The following is a 21892-nucleotide window of genomic DNA, read 5'->3' on the forward strand; positions in this document are numbered from 1 at the left end:
AATGTATTTTACAGAGATCCTATGTGATGAATTAACACAAGTGTTAATTGAATATATGGGTTTCAACCTCCTTTTCTCTGATACCCCAAAATGAAACTCAGTGCAACGAATTGCCTTAAGAAAATAAAAATCTATCTGTGTGTAACTTAGCCCTTTCATGCATGAATTATGATCCTTTATGTCAGCATTTTTTCCAAAGTGTTTTCATTTTTCTTAAGCCATAACTGTGGGGAAAAAAATTGTAAAAAAAGAAAATTATCGATTTTTTTTTCTAGGTGATCATTTGTAATTTTCTCCAAATACAAAGTTGTTATTTGGAAAATACATCAGTAGTATTGTTCTTTACGGGTTATCTGATGTCACAATATTTTTTTACCTGCCAGAGTAGAAGTAGGGACCGGGTTGGTTGGCATGCTTCATGTTTGTCGGCCATGTTGGATTTAATAAAAGTTTTCTTGCATTTGCAGCTGATGGCCAGTAGTTGATAGTGTATTTTATGATGCACTAGTGTCCACTTCAGTGGTCTGTGTGCATTTATAACATAAAAAGAAAATGACTTTTAGACAGCTGTCCACTGTAGTGACCACTATGCATGAAAGGGTTAAATAACTCAGATGAGACCAAAGTTAAACTTTTATCTGCATGCAAAATGCTATGTGATGTGGAAAACTCAAAATGTACCACATGGTGGTGGGAGCATCATGCTCTGGGGATGTTTTTCCTCCGCAGGAACGAGAAACTTACTCAGAGCTGACTGGAAAATGGACTCAGTTATAGAGCAATATTGGAAATAACCTGCTGGAGGCTGTAAAACACTTAACAATGGGGTGGAGGATCACTTTCCAGGAGATTAGTAATCTTAAATGTACAGCTAGAGAGTCAACAGTTCTGATAAGAGGATATTGTCGGAATGGCTCAGTCAAAGTCCAAACCTAAATCCATGGAGAAACTGTTGCTATCCATCCAACCTGATGGCGCTTCAGGCATTTTGCAATGAAAGTGGGTCAAAGATTTCGGTTCCTAAAAGTGCAGAGTGGAGGATGAACCTAAAATACTCATAGCTGTTCTTACCACCGAAACGGCATTACAAAATATTCACTAAAGACATTTCTAAATTTAATTTGTGAATAATTTTGAAACCACGTGTGTTTTACTTCCTTTTCAGAATTATTTGAAACTTTGTGCTGGCCAACCACCAAAAAAAACCACAAAAAAAAACAACAAACGGGACAAAATGTGGAAGTAGCTCTTCAGAGTTTGGTGCATTTTGCAAATACAAGCACGACAACCTTGTTGTCTTGTTGTTTTATAAAATAGTTTTTAAAATTAAAATAAATTACAGACACATTTTTTTATTTTTTTATTTCATCTGGCAGTGAACAAATGCAAAACGGATATTTGGTGGTTATTTTTTAACTTCTGCTTGTTAAGGTGTTGGAGGCAGGAAGCTTTCGTTGCTCGTTGAACACCAAACGGAGCGGATATGCTGGCTGCCCTTTTCATACTTCTTGTGCTCCAATTAATACCGAAAACAAACTACTGGAGTTTGCTGCTCCCACTGCATGGTGGGATGTCTTCCACAGTCATAAACTGGTCTTTCTTGTGCACCACTGCAGGCGGCAGCAAACGCAGAGGGAAGCAAATAATCAATTGTTCATGCAGCCCACTCAATAAGGTCAAATGCATTCAGCGCTGTTACATGTGCACAGCCTCAGGAGTCATTAACAGCTGCAGCCAAACTGGCTGAAAGAATGTTTTGAGCTGAGCTTCCTCCTCCATGGCTTATTTTTCCACTTGCGTACAATTTTCTAGTCACAAAGCAGCTTTGACCGTCTCCGACAGCCTGAGTTGGCACTGTGGTGACTGAGGGTAGATGTCAGCAACAACAACAACATGGTTTCGCATCTTTCGCTCTGCTGTGTGGGCAGCGTATCCTCAGGGGGATCAAAAGTCCTTTTTACACAACAGTTGGGTGCTTATGAGAAATTGCTTTGTCCTCTTGACATTAGTTTGACATTTCTGGGTTTGCACTTTGTCTTGTGTTCCTCTGCATCCTTCTGAGATGCGGAGGGATGCGTTCTTCTGTCCCAGTTTGCAAACTCTTCGCAGCCCACGCTGCCAAGTCGGTGTTGCACCTTTTCCACCTCCCCTGAAGCTTTAAATAGCCGTCTCTCCTTCTCAACAGGACCGACGCAGAGCCTTCGGCTCTCTCTGCACCACAAACTGATCATTTATCATCCCCGCTGCCCAAACATGGACTCCAATATTTGGTTTAAGGTGTTAAAAATAAATCTTGGTGAATTACCAGACTTCATGACGAGATTGAAGATTAGCACGCCCTTTGAGTTGTTGCAAGTTATCCAATCTGAACTGAGAAAACTCTCAGCCTGCTCTTTTCTCAGGCACAAAATATGACCATCCCAAACCTCTACAACCTCCTAAGGGCATTCTCATTAGATTTGCTCAAAAAGCCGAATGGTTAAAGCATCAGCTTGTGGTTTTAGTAAAGGGTGGAGGGAGGTGCGGGGAGCAGCAAAACAGATTAAAAGCTCTTTCTAGGCTAGGAGCAGTTTCCAGGCAACCCTCAAAGACTTTGCAAAGTCATTACTTCAGCAGGAAAACACAGCAGCGCCAAGCGTCCTAACATTCATTTTAACCTTTTATGTTATTATAGGTTACTTAAGTTTTTAGAAATGTTTCCTGTTTGTTTACTTGCATGGGACATACTCTTTTACCTACTGAAGCAGATTAGCATACTCACAAAAAAAAAATCTTTGCTGTTGCAAGACAGAGTAGCAAACTTTCCTTAGCGGTGAAAAAGTATTTGCCACACATTTCTTCTGTTATTGCTTTTTTGACTCACTGTTATTGTTATTATTAGAGAAAGAAAAAGTGAGTAAATTAAATGTGATAGGCTACAGCTTAACAAAATATTCACCGGCACATAGAATAAACTCTGAATTGATTACTGTCAGATATATTTAAGAAAGCACCAAACCAAATGCTGTCCACCGCACTAAGAGGATAAAAGTTCTCAAGGTTTTTTTTTTCAATGAAAAAGTTGCTTTTTTTTTGGTAAGTTTGATTTTTGTCCATCAAACATCCACACAGCTTTTTAGTTTGTTAATGTGATCTTTATTAAACTTTTGGTGCCAGCAATGCGGCCCTCTGATTCTCACAGTTGCCGTTCAGTCTTCTTTCTCTGTTTCTGGATTTATAAACTTTAACATCGGCTAAACTCAGGCAGACACATCTGCTTTTGAAGGTTCCTGTGATTTACCTTCTGAGCCTGCAGACCAGTTTGGGCTTGCAGGAAATCTGCATGAAGTTCTGCTGATTTCCAACACGAGCTCCATGTTGATTTGTAGAAACTGAATTATTAAGACACAATTTGGTCTTTCACATCAACGAGAAATAATTAAAGTAAAGGCCTCAAAAAAATCTCTTTCATTCAAACCATGATTCACTCCTACAAACGTGTCATGTGGAGCTTAAAATAAAAACCGAACGCCCACACACACTTCATCAGTCATCTTATTGACTGGAAATCGCTGACTCTAGTTTTACCTCCAAATTAATTTGCGTATCCAAGCAAAAATTATCTTTCCAATATCCTTTTTCTGATTTATTTTATTTTATTTCACTTGGTTTCTCTTCATCTTGTGTATTCCTCTGCCTTGCATGATGATCTGATTGCGTCTCTGATCACAGCAAGCATTCAGTGGTGACTCCTGAAATAGAACATGTTCCAATTAAAAAAAAAAAAAAATCCCAGATCAGATAAAATCCCTCAAACGATCGTATGTGTCTCTAAAACTGGGGAAAGCCCCTCAAAAACCGTAACATTTCATTAAAACGCATATTTCTTTTAAAACTATCTTCCCTGCTGAATGAAATCTATATAATCTAAAAAGACAATCTTGAGTGACTCAAACTGCAAATTCATCCACTTCCCATAGACCTAAACGTATCATCGCCATGCTCAGGGAATTTCTATGTGTATCTTGGCACTTTTCAGTTTCTGCATGCTGGATTTAACAACCGCCTGCTCTGCAGCCTATGCATCCCATGGTGTGTGATAGCTGTGGTTATGTGAGGATGAGTGTGTGGGTGTTTGCAGGAGCAAGAAAAGAACAAGCATGGTTTCTTGAGTTTCTAAGGCGGGTCTGTCAAAGCCACTCACTGACACACACACTCACACATCATATCCACTAGACATCCTGTGTCTGCCATGAGTCAGAGAGGGCCTGTTATGTAAGGTTAGTTGGGAGAGGTGAACACTGACACACCTGTGTCCTGCAAGTCTCTCCACGCCAGACTCGGTTTTATATTTACTCCCAGCAGCAAAAGCAAGCCTGTGTGGAGTGTACCTTTAATTGTGACTCATCCATGGGGAATTTGTCGTTCCTTATTTAGGTCTCTTTTGGCTCCAGCCAATATTTCTTTTGTATAATCAGATCAGAATAGCTCACTTGGCATAAACCCCCTTTCTTTCTTGCGCTCATTTGTACACATGCGTGTAGATGTGTGTGTGTGTGTGTGTGTGTGTGTGTGTGTGTGTGTGTGTGTGTGTGTGCGTGCGTGTGTGTGAGGGGGTGGATACAGGCAAAAAGGCATAGAAAGGAATATGGATAGTTTGAGGTGCATGTGCTAGAAAGAAAAGAAAACACAAACAAAAACACACAATATTCTTCGACTGCAGGAGGCAAATCTGCCACCTCCTCACAGCCCCCCTCTGCACAACCTTGTTGCTGAAAACTATCCCTGCAGACTACAGTCCCAGCCATGTGACTCCACCTCCTGCCACACAAACACTTCCCCCTCATACCAGAAAGTAATCTAGGGCAAATTCACCGGCAATGCAGATATGAAGTTCAAGCAGGCGAGGCGTTTCATTCGCCTGCAGCCCAGGTGAGCAACAGGTCTGCAGAGATGAACCTACACCACCACCCAGGGGGTGAAACGGAAAATTACACATGAGATGTTTTTTGCATGCAAGTCTGTACAGCAATAACAAACAAATAAAAATAAATAATAACAAAACAAAACAAAACAAAAAAACCTCATAATACTTGAAACAGCCTTTAATAACTTGAGTTAGGACAACTGTGTGCCCTACTCTGTCTGTGTTGGGGAACACAGACGCCCCGCGTGTCTGCATACCAGGTAAACGTCACAACTTGCAAAGAGGAGCGCCTTACGGCAAGTCATTTTATCATATAATTTCAGGCGGAGAAACTTTCTTAAATTAATTCTTCCCAGTCGACAAAGTGGATTGTAAACCTGTTCTGGTTGCCATTTATCCTACCTGAAATCAACAATTCAAAAATCTCAAACGACATCCTGCCTATTCATATTGTTAAGTCAATTGAATTCATTTTTACATAAAATCAAAATACAACAGATGTCATCTCTGAGTTCTTTGGTATATTTATGAATAGTTATGCAAAAATCCAATTAACTCCAAATTCAGTTCATATCAGTTCAGTTTAGAGCAGTACAATGTACTCTATGTAACATTATTTTATAGTAGCTGACCTAAAAAAAATTAAAATGCAGCTTCCAAATAATTACTATGTTTATTGAAGGAAAAAAGTTATCCAAGTCTATTTGCTATATTTAACAAAATTATTGTACCTACTGTTAAATCATGAATTAACTTTTAATAGCCACATTTTTGGAAAGCTTCAAAGTTGATAAGAGTTTAGTTTCATTCAATTTTACCCAATGTTTGATGTCAGATACTTATGGTCCAGAAATCAATTAATTTAACAGTAGCTGATTGACAACACCAACTAAGCTGACGGATCTCAAAAAGCAATAAGTCAAGCAACGCCTTTTCTGATTTATTTCGCCTCATGATCAACTGAAAGATCCTGACAGTTAATTGAAATTGATACACCAGTATTAATCCTCCAATCCAACTGGGCAACAGGGACAAACCTGTAACCAGAATCAGTGCAACGCCACGCAAAGCAAACAGCTGTTTCATCTGTGGGTGAAGCCAGAACAGAGAAATTCAAAAGTCTTTGTGTTCTGTCTGATCTGAGAAATGTGTTGATCTGTGGGAATCTGGTAAAGATTTTAACATTCAGAGGAGAGCGTGAAACAGCACTGCCGGTCCTAGAAAAACAGAGTGCATGAAGACGCCTCAGAAATGGCAGCATTAAAGGGAAATCCCCCTAAAGGTGGTAACCCGCAAGCTGATCCATAATGGGGCTTTCCTGGCTGTGTTTTTATTGTGTAGCTCTGAGGTGAAATGAGCTGACATCTATCCGTCTCTAAAGAGTTAGAAAGCTGTTTCTAAGTCTTTTCCAGCACACCATGGAGAAAACACAGAACAGTGGCGAACCTGAGTGACTGGCCTTCCAAACTCAAAGCACATCCAGGATGTCACAATGGAAACAATTGTGCTGTAATCACTTGGTGGTGGTTGATGCCAGGTCTGGTCCTTTTTGTTATTTTTTTTTCCTCTATAGAGGTAGAATGTGTTGGTTTTACTGAAAGGTTGATAAAATCAGTTTTAAATTTAGAATTTATTATTCTGGATCAGCTTTTCTCCCAACTCAAGCCTCAAAGCAAGATGGCCGCCTTGAATATGGGACTCAGTAATAGCCATAATAATAATTAAAAATAAATAAATCTGTCATCCTCTCATGAAGATTTGTATTGCATTGAATCTTATACACACAGTAATATAAAATCTCATTTAGTCAGATGACTTTTTTTTTTTAGGTTTTTCCAAAATTTTGAGGGCAGTGGAAGTAGCACTGAACCCGATTGAAAAACCAAATATTTCACCAAATATTGATTTCTCAACTCTTCCTGAGTTAAAACATCAGTTTTGTTTTTTTGTTTTTTCTAAATGAATATGAACTTGTTTTCTTTGCATTATTTAAAGTCTGAAACCACTGCATCTTTTTTGTTATTTTGACCATTTCTCATTTTCTGAAAATAAATACAAGATTTTTGCTTGGAATTTCGTAGACATGTTGTCAGTAGTTCATAGAATAAAATAACAACGTTCACTTTACTCCAACATGTACCTACAAAAAGTAAAATCAGAGAAACCGATCATTTTAAGTGGTCCCAGTTTTTTCCAGAGCTGTGGGGTCAGATTATATTCTACATCGGCCTGCCATACATGTGCCACACTTCCTCAACAGACAGAATCACAGAGCGAAAAAAGGAGAGGAAGAAAGAGTAACTTTCATCGGGCTGTGGAGAAGAAGAGCCGCAGCTGAGTTTGTAGGACGAGGTGAGACTGCTGTTATTCTGTTTTTATTATCACTTTTTCAAAGTTTGAGCCTCTTAAGCCTCCAGTTTGATGAAAGCTGGTTCAAAGACCTCTTCTTATAGGTGGCTTTTCTCCTTCTTCGCCTTTCATCTGTTGAGGAACAATCTGTAACCGTTGACTTGTAGCGGGAGCTGAAGTTGACATTTTTCTGTGCGGTCTACCTAAAAAAAGGCGTCGCCACATGACAGTAACAGTGTGTAGGAACAATTTTAGAACAACGCAAATAGCCAGCAGGTACTTTTTTTTTTTTTTTTTTTTAACAATTGAAGTAGTTCTTGTCGCTTGCTTTTATGAATTGAAAGGTCGCGACGGATTTAATGATCTATCAGACTGAACGATGGCGCTGCGGGGTCAGCTAAGGAAAAATAGCAGTATCGACAGGTGAGGCGCTCATCTAGACCGCTCCCTAGTTTTTAATCAGCTCTGCTAACTATTCCATCGGAGCCTTTAGTTGGATTTATTATGCTTTAAAAAGCGTGGCAGATACATATGGCAGTTCAGTTTGTTATTTAATCCAAACGTGGAGAGAGCATGGGAGCAGATCTGGACAACATGGACGGGGGTGTAAGATTTTTCATGAGGACAATCTGGCTGTGGGGTTCTGTTTGAGTCAGACAGCAGATGACATCTGTCAGCCAACTGACGAGCGACCACATCCGTTGTTGCATAAACACAAGATTCAGACGCACCGGCTGAAGTGATTGGCTGCTCACTTTAGAGTCCATGATTGACATTTAGTTAATTGCGATTAAGCTCTCAGAAGAACAAGTCGGACCTCTAATAATAGTGCAGCTGTACTTTGATGTTCGAGTCGTTAAAAGACAGAAAAATGCCTAGAAGTTCTAGTCTCATCCAAACAATGGAGCATTGTTCAGGTTTTGTTGATTTTTCCTCTCCATTTATCTTGGTCAGAGCCAAGCTCCTGATGCCGCTGTTAGAAGTCAGTCAGGGGTATAGTTCAGGATTTCTGAAGTGGCGAGGCTCTGCTGTAAACTTGTTGGTGTGAAGAGTACAAAAACTTTGAGTAAAAAAAAAAAAAAATTAACCACAACTGTAGAGATCTACAACTTTTTTTAAAAAAATATGACTCATCGTATATTTGCTTATTTGAAATAAACGATTACTCCTACTGCTGTTCTTGATTTAAAAAAAAATTATCTATAATTTTTGTCGTACATTTTTTATACATCAATTTGAGCAAAAATATTTAAAAGACACATTTAGGAGTTTTAATGTAAATTGGTATATTTCTTAGAATATTATGCTCTTTTCACCCTTCAGCTATTTGTTAGTATGTTAGCATTAGCAGGTTAAATAGCTCACCTGCAGTCGGCTCTTTGCCAACTGTATTTTGTTCACAAGGTAATATTTACAATCAAGTTAGTGTTTTTCTCTAAGTAAAAGCAAATTGTAGAGGTTTTCTTTCAACCATTTGGCTAGCACTGCACAGCAACAGTTGGGGAGGGGCACAGCACTGCACTGCTTGTCAGGCGTCTCATTTAAAGGAAATCAAAATGTAGGTATGGATGACGTACAACTTTTATTGGTTTTTAAACCTTATAAAAGTGGATACTGGCAGCTGGTGCATGCTTAGTTGTAAGCTGTAATATCTGATCAGCAGTGTATGGCTGCTATTAGTGCCTTTAATTAGTCTAAAGTTAGATTAGCAGTAGTTGTTCTTGAAGGCTGAAGCCGAGACCAAAGTGGACTTCTGCTGTCTTAAAGCAACTCCAGTCTAAAAAGAAAAAAAAACAACAAAAAAATAACACATTGATTAATGCGAATGAGATTTTTTTATAAACCTATAATCCATAATCACATTTGCAGTGAAAGATTTCTTACCGAGAATCTGATGAGCGAATGGAGGTAGGTGTTGGTTCTCCACCAATGACGTTCCTGTCTGATAAATGTAGTAAAAAATTATGAATGTAAAGAGTTCCCGGTCGTTCCTAGCAGAAAAGCAAAGCAGAGAAAGTAAAAAATATGGCATTTTTTGTGTGTGTTTTTATTCTGACTTATTTTTACATCAGACAAGTTCCTCCTCTGTATGCGTTTCCCACAGGAAGATTATTGGTGGTGCACTGCCTCCTGCCTCCTTTTCCCATGTGAATAACCATCCAGTGCAAATTTAACAGCAATTTAGAGTTTAATAATGTTAAGTTTGCAACATCTTTAAAGATTGTAGTTATTTTAAGATTGCACAAGTTTTCTCTGTTTTTTTTTTTTTTTTAAATTAACAAGCTTTAACCTCCAGGACCCATTAATCTGTATTTATTTTAAGTTGTTACTGCATACAACTTAAAAATCTTTCCTTATTAAGTCTCAACCAGACCCAGTTTTGTACTTTATCAGTTTTAAGCAAGAGCAATCTTTCAAAAACACATAGAGATACTTTAGGCCCAGGCTGTAAGTGTGAGACTCATTGCGTATCTTCTTCTATGGTAAATGTAAAGGCATTTGCTTCTCCACCAACCCTGCCATTTTTCATGCATGCATGAATTTTTGCATGATGAAGAGTATTTTATGATTCTGACCAGGAAGTTTAACGCTTACTGTATGCTGCTGTATGTAACGTGAGCGGTGAACTTAACAGATGGGACAAATCGAAGCTGCACACAAACCAGTCAATCACCCCTGCCCTCAATCGCACGTTGTGCTTCTTATTGATTAACTCCGAAAAACCCCATGACATCACAGCCAACAACAACAACAACAACAGCGGCGGCAGCGAGCGACTCTGATGTTCAGGACCTTTCTCTTTAGTGCGCACTATTTTCTTGACTTGGTGTGTTTTTCTGTGTTTTTATTCGGGGCGGGGATGGAGGAGGGTCTTACACTTTTCCAGTCTCTTGCAGTCTCACTGTGGGCGCCATGCTTTCAGGGATGTGAATAACGTCTAGGCTGAATGTGGAGCACAGCATGCCTGGCTTTGGATTAGCAACGTGTTAAGGCTTGTTCTGTCGTTGTAGTGGAGGCACACGCCTTTAATGCTGAAACTGTCCTCTGACAGCAAAATAAAAAAGCAGCATCGGCCCTGGCTGATGTTTAGTGCAGTTTGTACATGGAGGTGTGGAACTACCCAAATAGTTATGCAAACCTGCATGGCCATGCTAAGGGATCGTATAGCATCAGCAGATATTTAGTTTTTGCATTGCATGCACTAAGATGGGTTTTGCTTTGGCTGTTGTGGAAGTTGTGCTCTGAATGCAGAAAATGGCATAATTGTTTGTATATATATATATATATATATATATATATATATATACAAACAATTATGTCATTTTCTGCATATATTATATTATATCTATATATGTCTTTTTTGTCCTTTTACAACAAGGAGAGCAACCTGTTTCCCTTCAGCAGTTTTCTGCCAGAGTCCCAATGAAAACACAGTTTATCTCTTACACCACCGTTCATAATTCATTACTTTTATTTATTTCCAGAGGATTTTTTTCAGATTTACGGTCGACTGTTTTCGTCCAGTAAAGATAATTTTTGCACACTGTAAATCTACTGATTCCCATTAAAAAAATAAACTTTGTCTGAATTGGCTTTGTTTATAAAAAAGGGAAGTGACCACGAGCCAGAACTAGTTTTGGGTTGACATTTACCAACACCAGACTTGGATAAAGGCTCACGATCGAACTCCGCATAAAGAAATTCAACCAATCTTTTTTTTTTGTTTCTTAAAACATAAAAAAAACCCATTTAAAATAATACAAGTAATACAAGAATACAAGTAGAGCAGAAAAGGAAGAGACTCCCAACAGCTACGAAACCAGCGTTATCTTATTTTTTCTATGATGTTGTTCTTACTAACTATCCAGAAATCTGCTCTGCTGCGTGTGTTTCTAAAATTTTGTGACGTGTTTGTGCTATAAAAATTCAAAGTCTTGCTGTTTGAATGACAAATGCCAGCGCAGTAATCCAGCACGTGTATGTGTGTGTGAAAGGTTCTCCTGCTACTCTGCACCATGGCTCCTTTCTTGAGGATCGCCTTCAACTCGTTCGATATGGGAATTCTGCCTCCTCTGGCTGGCCAGCCTTTCTGTGCAATCAAGATGAAGGAAGCTCTGACTACAGGTGAGACAATCTTCGATTACATTCGCTGGACTACTTCTTTTTAACGTTTCTTGCAGGTTTTCTCATTTCTTATGTTCAAAAAGACCAAATGGTAAACTGTTTCCTCTGTCGCCACTCCTGTCCTCCTCTTAGAACGAGGTAAGACGCTCGTTCAGAGAAAGCCCACCATGTACCCGGCCTGGAAAGCCAGCTTTGACGCACACATCTACGAGGGGCGTGTGCTTGAGATACTGCTGATGAAGACGGCGGAGGAGCCGCTGGCCGAGGTTACCGTCGGCGTCTCTGTTCTCGCCGAGCGTTGCAAGAAAGCCAACGGACGAGCTGAGTTCTGGGTAGGACATGGAACGTCCCCGTCTCAAATTTGGACAAACATGAGGGGGTTTTTATTTACCTGCTTCTTGTTTTGTGTTCAGGTGGATCTTCATCCATCAGGGAAAGTGATGATGGCGGTGCAGTATTTTCTGGAGGATGTGGATACGGGTAAAAAGCTTTAGACGCTACACAGCCCTACAAAGTATTCACACCCTGTGAACTTTTCCATATTTTGTCTCTTCAAAACTACAAATCTCAATATGTTCCAGTGAGATTTAATGTCATAGAGCCTGAGACCAGCCAATAAAATCCACTGCAACAAATTGCAATCATTCAAAAGTCACCTTTTTGGAAAACAGTCCATCTCTGTATAGTGTAATTTTAACATTGATGTAGATTTTTTGTGAATGTTTCTGAGATTTGTTAGAGAAAATGAAGATCAAGGAACACAGATGACAGGTTGGGGATAAAGTTGTGTAAAAGTGTAAAGCAGGGTTGGGTTATGAAAAAAAAAAAAGCAAAACACCCAGCTCTGAACATATTACAGAGCCAAACACCATACAGGTGACCCAGCAAACAAGCAGCAGAAGGTTCTCCGGGTTGGGCCTACATATAAAATACTGTTCTTGGCAGATGGCCATCATTCCACAAAATCCTAAACGCAACATCCTAACCAAGGTTTCCCCCAGTGTTTTGATAGCCTGGCGGGCCACCAGGCTTTACTTGTGCCCCACCAGGCTAAGCATTGCTTATTCTTTTAAGTCTTTTTAAAATTCGCAAAGTTTGCATTTTTAAAGATTTTATAGTTGGTGTTCAGGTGTTAATCTTCCAATCTTTTAATAACACATAATTGTCAAGTGATATTTTCAAATTTTCTGTCAACTTTAAACATTTTTAACTCAAAAACACGACGGGTCGCTGGACGAGTGGCTGCCCTAGCGCCCAACCACCAGGCTTAGCAAGTTTTCCGAGGGAAACGTTGCTTATGGAGATGCATGGTGGTGGCAGAGTCATGCGCTTTTTCTCAGGAGGGATAGCAAAGCTGTTCGGGGTAGATTGGATCATGGGTTGAGTTCAATAGTACTCCTGAGAATGAGCCAGAGGTTGAGCCATGGGCTGATTTTTGCCAAAGCATATTCATGTGGCAAAACGGCCCAAACAAAGTCAAGACCTAAATTCAGCTGAAAATTTGTGGCAAAACTTGAAAACTGACATTCACAGATCCTGGCCGTCCACGCTGACTGAGTTTGAGCTGCTTTACAAATAAGAATGAGTAAAAAAAAAAAATCAGCTGCAAACAGTGGTTTTATAAAGAATTGAAGAACTGTAATGTTTGTATTTTAATTGAAGAGATTTAAGCGCCATAGATACTTTAGCAAAGCTTTATCATGAGCTAAAGCATAATACATTATATATTTGTAAGGCTATCCATTTGTGCTGAAGTTTTTCACTTGTTTCTTACACACATTGTGCAATGACTGAACGGTGTTTCTCTGTTTTAAAGAGAGCAAACACGCTGCGAAGGAGGAAGAAGCTCCTACACTCAACCGAAGACGAGGAGCCATTAAGCAAGCGAAGATCCACTTCATAAAGAACCACGAGTTCATCGCCACGTTCTTCAGACAGCCAACTTTCTGCTCTGTGTGTAGGGAATTTGTCTGGTCAGTCCAGTTTATATTTCAGTCTTTAGAAAACTGCTTAGGGTCAGCAAATAAATGGCAACCACACACAAAATGGAAGAGTAAAAACGGAATTAAACACCTTACGTGTGGATGCACCGATGTGCTGCATTTTGTGCTAGATTGCCAGAGAGCTTTAAAGAGATCGTGCTCCAGATTTACATCTTGATAAGTGGTTCTATTCTTTTCACTTGTTGAATTATTTAACACTTGTTTTTCTTAGAATGCAAGTCCTAATCTTTAAATCAGACAAATGACTCCTCGGCTTCTCATAAATTCTTCAACGTCCGGTCTCCATTTATTTCAGTAATTATAGAGTGAATATTACCAATAAATCAGGATGTTTCAATCCACACTGGGCATTATATAGGAAAGGAAACAAAAAAGGAATATGGAAACGAGTTCATTCATTTCATTTTTACTTTCTTCCACAGGGGACTCAACAAGCAAGGCTACAAATGCAGACGTGAGTTTACATCAATATTTAATTTTAGGAAGAGAGCAAAATATCTGTGTCTTGTGCTATAATTGAAATGTGATGACACATAAGGGTAAAATTCTCTAGTGCTGTTTTTTTTTTTTTTTTACAGAATGCAATGCAGCCATCCATAAGAAATGCATAGACAAAATCATAGGCAGATGCACCGGTACTGCGGCCAACAGTCGGGATACTGTGGTATGTGACCCACTGGTTTTGCAGCACATCCTGTATGTGAGCGTTCTCCATATGCCTCCAGTTTGTTTTCCAGTCCAGCGTGGGCTTTTCTCACTTTTTGTCTTTTTTTTTTTTCTGTACATCTTCTTTTAATCTTAATCCTCAGATTGATCTTAATGTAGTATAAGTGGTATTACCATCTATCTGCAGTTAAGATCTTTCAATAAGCACTAATGTTCAAAGATTTGAGAGCTGCATTTCAAACGCGTGAGACCATTTCGTACATCTCCAGACACATGATGTGTAAAATGACTTAATGTTGGAAAGACACCATTTAATTTTAAAGTTTGACAAACAAACTTCATCATATCATTTTGATACAGTTCTTTTTTGGTGTCTTTGTACATATGCATTGTTTTTAAAGAGATAATCTGGGTATGTGAAATTAGAATATAAACTTCATTTATTGCTTTATTTTTAGTAATTCAGTTTAAAAGTGAAGCTCACAGATTCGTGACAGAAAGTAATACATTTCTGGTAATTATGATGAGACTGGCTTTCAGATAATGGGAACAAAACATTCAGTTTCTCAGACTGTATAAAATGTATATTTTAAACAGTAACGACTGCTTATTAACAGGTGTGTTCATGTACAGTACAGGCACACAGGAAGGCCAGGTTGCATCGTTCACCTCTTCTGCATTGTTGAGTCTCACCTTTCACAGATTCTCCAGGGATTTAGATCAGACCAGTCTGTTAGCAATTCAAGCATCATGGTGCATTGAACTAGACAAAAATAACTATAATTGTGCATCAAATACAGCATCCAAGGACTCCTTTGTGATATTGCACACATTATTGATATTGCAGGTCAGAAGCAATTTGATATATTGCTCAACTCTAAATGTGAGTTTTACTTTTTAAATGGAATTACTCAACCAAATGCACCTGGAAAAATGCTGCTAGTCTGTTTTAAGTAAGATATACAAGTTAAAAGATCACAAATGTTTCCCTGGGCCTTATTCTGCAAGATAAATTGCTTTTGATTATTCTTGTTTTGTGAAGTTTACTTTTTGCAGTAATAACGATTGCCTTAGTTTGTCTTCAAACTAATATTTAACAAATATTGCTGAAGTCCAAGTGAGAGATAAATGGACATTATCCAGCACTACTTTAATCAGCAGTAGGAACAGGCCTGTTGGACTTTCCATCAGACATTGGTGAGACTTTTGAGAGATAAATCTGATAAAATTGAAACACACAAACCAGAAATGACATTGCAGGTCTCCAGTTTGCACAGGATTATTTTACTGCGAGTCATTAGAGAAATCCTCCTTATTCCCACAGTTCCAGAAGGAGCGTTTTAAGATCGACATGCCCCACCGTTTCAAGATCTACAACTACATGAGCCCTACTTTCTGCGATCACTGCGGGAGCTTGCTGTGGGGTCTGGTCAAGCAGGGCCTGAAGTGTGAAGGTAAAGCACAGAGATGGTGAAACAGGAAGCAGCTTTGTGCCATTGTGCTTGACCGGCTTGTTTGACTGTGCTTGCAGACTGTGCCATGAATGTTCATCACAAGTGTCAGGACAAAGTGGCCAACCTTTGTGGGATCAACCAGAAGCTTCTAGCTGAAGCATTAACACAAGTTAGCCAGGTGAGTTGGTCATAAATGTTCCAGTCAGGTGTCTTCACCATCAGAAAAAGGATGGTGCACAAGACTCGTCTAATTAGATTTATTTTGAACAGGCAGATATTTGATCAGTTATTCATCTGTGTTGTGATGTTTTACTTCATAAAATAAATGCATTCTTAATCTCATTTGCATAACATCTCACTGCATTACGGCACTGTAAACTTTGGTCTTTGTCCAGCCATGTTTGCAGTTGTTTGAAATTTTCTAATTATTTACCCATTTTCTGTTTTTCCTGAATGGCATGTCTTTGGTTTTCCCCATTTTGAACAGTTTCCCTTTGTCAAAGAATAACAAATAAATGTTTTTCAACTTCCAACTTAAAAAAGGAAAGCATGCGAGAATAAAATGCCTTAGTTACACACATTGGAAATGTTTGAGGCCCCATTAATTGTGGCAGCAGTAATTTTATCAAAAACAAATGTAAATGAGGAATTATTTTTACCCTAATATAAAACTTGCTCAAGTTAAAATCCTAGTTTTCTCAACATATTACTCCAGTAAAAGAGCCACCTTTCATTGTTTTAGACATCTTTATGAGCAGCACCAGCATGTCTTAGGTTTTCACATTTCTCCAATACGGAGAGAGTTTAACCTTAAAATGTAAAGATTTTTCAAGTCTGTCAAAAAAGTCCTTAAATGTGACACTAGACCTGAACAGTTTACAAATCCTCGTTATTTTTGAGAAACATAACAGCAACATTAACAAGTGAAGAAATTACTCTCTCAAATGGTGTGTGGACTTATCACAGCTGCATGATGAACCTTTTCTATAACATTTCTTATTTATTTATTTATTTTACCCCCCGCCTTCCACCAGAAATCAACTCGTCGCTCGGATCCCAACCTGCCTGATATTGGTGACATTGGAATATATGATGAAGTAAACAAACTTGCTGGACTTGAAATCAACGGTACGTAATCACATTTCTCTAATCTGCATCTACTTGACATATTTCTGTTCTGTATGGACCCCTTACATGGAAACAGCTTTGAAGCAGGTTTGTGAATTTTTTTTATTGCTATCTGTGTATTAGATGGGTCTCCGTACGGTAAACTGTGGGAGGGATCCGCCCAAAGACCCCAGTCTCGTCTTACCCACCTGACCCGCGTCAATGTCGACAACTTCGTCTTCCACAAGGTGTTAGGAAAAGGCAGCTTTGGCAAGGTACCCTCACTCATCAGCTTTATCTGCAGTGGAAAATGTAGATTATAGACAGTTGATAATAAAACTGATTAATCACCAGGCGCCTATCTAAATGTTGGCATTTACTGTTTTCTCCTTGCAGGTCCTCCTTGCAGAGCTGAAGGGCCGCGGAGAGTATTTTGCCATAAAGGCTCTGAAGAAGGATGTGGTGCTCATGGATGATGACGTGGAGTGCACGATGGTAGAGAAGAGAGTCTTGGCTTTAGCCTGGGAAAACCCCTTCCTCACTCACCTCTACTGCACCTTCCAGACCAAGGTAATCCTTCTCCTCAACTGTGAGCCATTTAGCCATTTTTTTCTTTTCTTTGCTGCTCTCAATTCTCGATTTGGATCTTCTCCACAGGAGCATCTGTTCTTTGTGATGGAGTATCTGAACGGAGGTGATCTGATGTTTCACATCCAGGAAAAAGGACGCTTCGATCTTAACAGAGCAACGTAAGTGACTTCTGCTGTCGTTTCTCAACGTTGACCCTTAAAAGCTTAGATTTGTTATCAGAGAGTGGGTTAACTGATCCCTCGCTGTATAGAGGAGAACATGCTCATTTTTTTTTTGCTGCATGTTGTTTTTTTTCTTGCACATAGTGCTCTGGAGCCTGGCTCATATGCATCTGCTTCTTTTTATTAGCAGACTAAAGCTAAAGAGTAAAGAGTGAAAAAACCTTGTAGCATTGTGTGTTCTGTTTGTGGGGAGGTATCAGTTACTGCCACCCACCTCTCATCACACTACGGGAATCCCTCCAGAAAAACAAAAGGCAAGCTGGTGATAGAAAGTGTGATAAAGCTCAACATTTGGCTGCAATTCAACCAACTAAGTTTCAAAAAGTACCATGTTTGAAAGAATTTCTCCCAAGCAAAGATTTCAGTGGCTTGCAAAGGTATCACACACAAAGTACTTTATAATGTTAAGTGAAAGGAAAACAGTACATGACTTATATTGGTTTATATTTTACTAATGAAAAATGTAATAGTGTGTGATGTGCATTTTTAGGCATGTTTTTCTTCAGAAAGGCCAGAGAAGCTGATCAGAGGTAAACGAAGGGCAACATTGGAAGAAAAACTGCTGGAGGCTGCAACAGTCTCTGTTCACCTTCCAGCAGGACAATGGCTCTAATCACACAGCTGCAGTGTGTAGTTTAGGTGAAAGCACTTTCATGTGTTCAGTCAGAATCCACACCTGGGTCCAACTGGGACTCTGTGGAAGAAACTGAAACAGCGTTCATAGCTGCTCTATATGGAATATGGCTGAGCTTTAGCAATTTTGCAAAGACGGAAAATAGAAAATATGCCAGCCTCTCGATGTTCAAAGCTGCTGGAGAGATAACGTGAGACTTTCAGCTGTAATTTCCACACGAGGTGGTTTTGCAAAGTGCTGACTCAGTGACCAAAAGATTGAGATTGTTGTTGCATGAGTTTCCTCCTTACAGATGAGGTAAGAAGCTGAAGGGACTCGGAGTAGAGCTACTGCTCCTCCACATCGAGAGGAGCCAGTTGAGCTGCTCGGCCTTCCAGTTAGGATGAAATCCTTTCGATTGGCCTGAACGCTTTGGGATTCCCCAAGAGGAGCCCAAGTCTCTGCTGAGGTTACTGCATACAGTGACTGGTCTCCCAGTTACATCTCCTGTAGTTAAACCAGTAGTTGTGTGTTGGACATGAGCAACACTGTACTTTAACATGAAACTCTAATCCTGTGTTGTCAGCTGTTAAATCCTCCTGCCTCATGTTGGATATTTGATCCCTCAAGAGATGGGCAGAGTCGGCTTCATCACCATGTTGTATTTTACGTTATTTTGTCAATCAAGTTTGTTTGTATGTTGTCTGTTTTTCCTAAAAAGATTAAAAACCTTTATTCTAATAATTATAAATGAACTGTGGGTAGTTTTTGGCTTTTGATTCCCAAAAATAATCGAACTTCTCTTTAAGAACAATGATATATAAAAACGGTATGAGCTGCATTTAGTCCTGTGTTTCAAATGTCCGCCTGGATGTTTTTGCTTATTTTAATTGTACGCAGTTATTTAAATGTCCTGTGAGTAAATATATATTTGCCCATTTATCAATAACAACTGGAACTTTTAATATCTAGCAAGTTATTTTCGCAATTTACCGTCTATTATAAGATTGCCCCTCAGATTAATTTCACTCGCTGCTACTGCTGGGGTGAAATTACCGTAATAACCCGAGATGGGCTGGAAAGCACAACGCCCCCACCTTTCAGAAACCGTTGGAATTTTTCAGGTAGCGCAACGTGTGGCGGAATTACGGTACTGCAACTTGGGCTCGATCGTCGCCACTACGTTCGGGCTGGCAGGGTTAAAATACTAAGATGTGTTCAAACTAAGATGGAATAACGAGTTAGTTCGCATGTATCTTTATAAAACAAACCCACAATGTTCCGTAACAGAGAAGCTCAACCTTCACGCTCTCTGCTGAAACTCTTGCTCACTCGCACAGCTACTGTTGCCATTGTATCACCTTTAACAGTCTGCTTATCACACTTTGAGATCAACAAATCGTGCTTTTTCCACACACAGCTGCCTCTGCAGACATTTCTCAACTAGTCTGAAAACTAGTGTCGATGAGTAACAGCATGATGACCAATCGTCTGGTTCCTGGCACCAGCTGATGTCTCTGTCCCTCTCTAGTTTAGCACTCTAGTTTATTCAAGGAATTTGGAAGATTTTCTGTGAATAGTTCGTTTATATCAATCTGTAGAGGAAGAGTCGATAACCCCAATTTAAATATTTTTTGTTTATCGTCAAAAATATTTAAATTGAATAGTTTTGTCACCTTTGCTGACAAGCTGGAGATCCTCTTTCTTGTCGGTTTGTTTCAGATGTGTTCGGATGCTATTTTGTGATGACCACAATCTTCAGCATTTCTCACATTTCTGTCCCAGTTCCTGTAAACATTATTTTTGGTATAGCTTAATCATGTGGATGGTACAAATACATCCATTGAATACTTTTTTAGGTGCTGAATGCTGAATATTTAGCTTTGAATGTTGCTGCTGAAGTCGAGTTTCATCAGCCCAGACGATGCTTTTCAATCTGATGATGTTTGATTTTAGTGAAGCTGTGTGGATTGTTTCCTCAGCTTTTCCGGTCTTAGCTGACGGGAGTGACAGCTGCTGTTTGCTTAGAGCTGGTGTTTCTGGATAACTTGGTGCCAGAATGGTTTTTGAGTCATTGTTGCCATTGTTATCACCTTTAACAATCTCCTTATCACACTTTGAGATAAACAATTCATGCTTATTCATAGATAACTGCATCTAAATTTATTCAGACCGTTTACTGTAGAGCAGAGAGAATGCTGTGAATGAAAATCCCAGCAGATCCTCAGTTTCTGAAATCCTCAGACCGGCCCCACTGGCAACAACCATCATACCACATTGAAAGTCACTTGAATCGTCTTTGCTCTTCATTCTAATACTCAGCTTGAACTCCATCACGTTGTCTTCTTCGTGTCTAAATGCCTAAATTCATCGTGTTTCTGCATTTGGTTGGATGATTCTCTATATGTGCAAACAAAGATTTGCACAGGTTTACCCCCTAAAGTTTGTGGTTGGGTGCATAGAATGAAATTACACAAAATATCTGTGTTTGGGTCTGTGTTGTCAAAAATACAACTGTGGCAGTAAATTAGAAAAACTGGTGCCTTTTTAAAGTTTTTCTATGTGCTTTGTAGCGTTTTTGTTTCTAGTGTGGAGCTGTGATCTCGTTTGAGTTGAATTCGAAACTCCTTACTTTAGTCCTAAAAAGGCTCTTTCTTGTCGCTGTGACACAATATACACATCCTGTTTTTGGTGGTCTGCAAGTTGTCCGAGACGCCCGGCCTAAACGAGAACCATTTCTTCACTCAACTTCTGTGTACGTTTTCCTGTTTCTGCACAGCTTCCCGTACCACCGAGTATTTGCATGACACGTGTGGAGGAGTTTGCAGGTTTTTGGCATGAATTTGGTACAAAGACTCTCTTAGTTTGTTTATTATTATTTTGTGTGTGTGACTGCACATGCTGTCACAGTCAAATGGAGAGCTGTGCAGTTATCTGTAGCATCTGCTTATGCAACACTTTTCCTTTAGAGTTTCAAATGACCTCTTTTACTAACACAAAACCGGTTCTCTCTGTACATACTTTTGACCTGTTAAGCTGTAAACGAGAGTCTGCTCCAACGTTTTAACGACGTTCGCGGTGCAGAAGCTAAGCACGCAATCCGGACTGCTTTCCAGATCCTATTTTAGGTTTCTGTTCATGCTGAGGTCTTTTTATTTACACAATTAGATTATTGTTGTACTGGAGCTACAAGATCATTTTCATCACCACTGTTAAGTGAGACATTGAGCAGCCATAAGAGGGCATCTCGCTTGGCTCCTGTCAGTGGATCCTTTGTGGCGGGCGAGCAGGAGGTGGACCGGTCTGTTTGATTGCTCTCGCTGATGAATTGTTCCACCTGTCGCTCGGTAGGAGAAGCAGGTCAGCGATAGGCTAATCTTTCAGCTCACACAAGCTCTTGGGTTTCACATTATGAGAGTGTTAGTCACTTGTCTTCTACACCAAACAAATGTCCTCCTGAATAATTCAGGTCCGCGCTGAAACAAGTGCGGTGTTCAGCTGTCGGCTCTGCGCTGAGGCAACCGCGGCGCCGGGCGGCAATTTTCCATCTGAAACGAGTCACTGATTTTCTGGCCGTCCCCCCTCAGGTTCTACTCTGCTGAGATCGTGTGTGGTCTTCAGTTCCTGCACTCCAAAGGAATCATCTACAGGTCAGAACAAAAAATATGTGTAGTACTTAAGTCTCAATTAACAGCACATGCTTAAAGACATTATTTTTCTTCTCTTTACACACATTTATTTTTCCATTATTTCTATTAACACCATTACTTTCAGCCAAGCTGCCGGTTGTTTGCGAGTGTAAATGAACTGAAAGTTCAGAAAAACTGCTTGGTTAGGTAATCCCACACACTTCCCTG

The 21892-nt window shown here is 39.5% G+C and overlaps 1 protein-coding gene across 4 annotated transcripts in view; it reads left to right on the plus strand.

The window, feature by feature from the left end:
- Window positions 1–7160: 7160 nt before the first annotated feature.
- Window positions 7161–21892, plus strand: part of prkcda (protein kinase C, delta a) — a 29844-nt gene continuing 15112 nt past the window's right edge. For 3 of the 4 annotated variants that reach the window (XM_016675112.1, XM_007559666.2, XM_007559663.2), the window contains exons 1-14: window positions 7161–7258; window positions 11251–11380; window positions 11513–11712; window positions 11794–11860; window positions 13197–13353; window positions 13806–13837; window positions 13962–14047; window positions 15374–15503; window positions 15581–15681; window positions 16538–16631; window positions 16755–16885; window positions 17007–17180; window positions 17268–17359; window positions 21623–21685. In XM_016675112.1, coding sequence (XP_016530598.1) covers window positions 11272–11380; window positions 11513–11712; window positions 11794–11860; window positions 13197–13353; window positions 13806–13837; window positions 13962–14047; window positions 15374–15503; window positions 15581–15681; window positions 16538–16631; window positions 16755–16885; window positions 17007–17180; window positions 17268–17359; window positions 21623–21685 — 1436 coding nt within the window. In that variant the 5' untranslated portion in view covers window positions 7161–7258; window positions 11251–11271. Of the gene's footprint in view, window positions 7259–7654; window positions 7679–11250; window positions 11381–11512; window positions 11713–11793; window positions 11861–13196; window positions 13354–13805; window positions 13838–13961; window positions 14048–15373; window positions 15504–15580; window positions 15682–16537; window positions 16632–16754; window positions 16886–17006; window positions 17181–17267; window positions 17360–21622; window positions 21686–21892 lie in introns of those variants that run through there. The other variant, XM_016675111.1, reaches the window with a different exon arrangement.

Source organism: Poecilia formosa, unplaced genomic scaffold (assembly GCF_000485575.1).
Source record: "Poecilia formosa unplaced genomic scaffold, Poecilia_formosa-5.1.2 Scaffold106, whole genome shotgun sequence".
NCBI classification, from domain to species: domain Eukaryota; kingdom Metazoa; phylum Chordata; class Actinopteri; order Cyprinodontiformes; family Poeciliidae; genus Poecilia; species Poecilia formosa.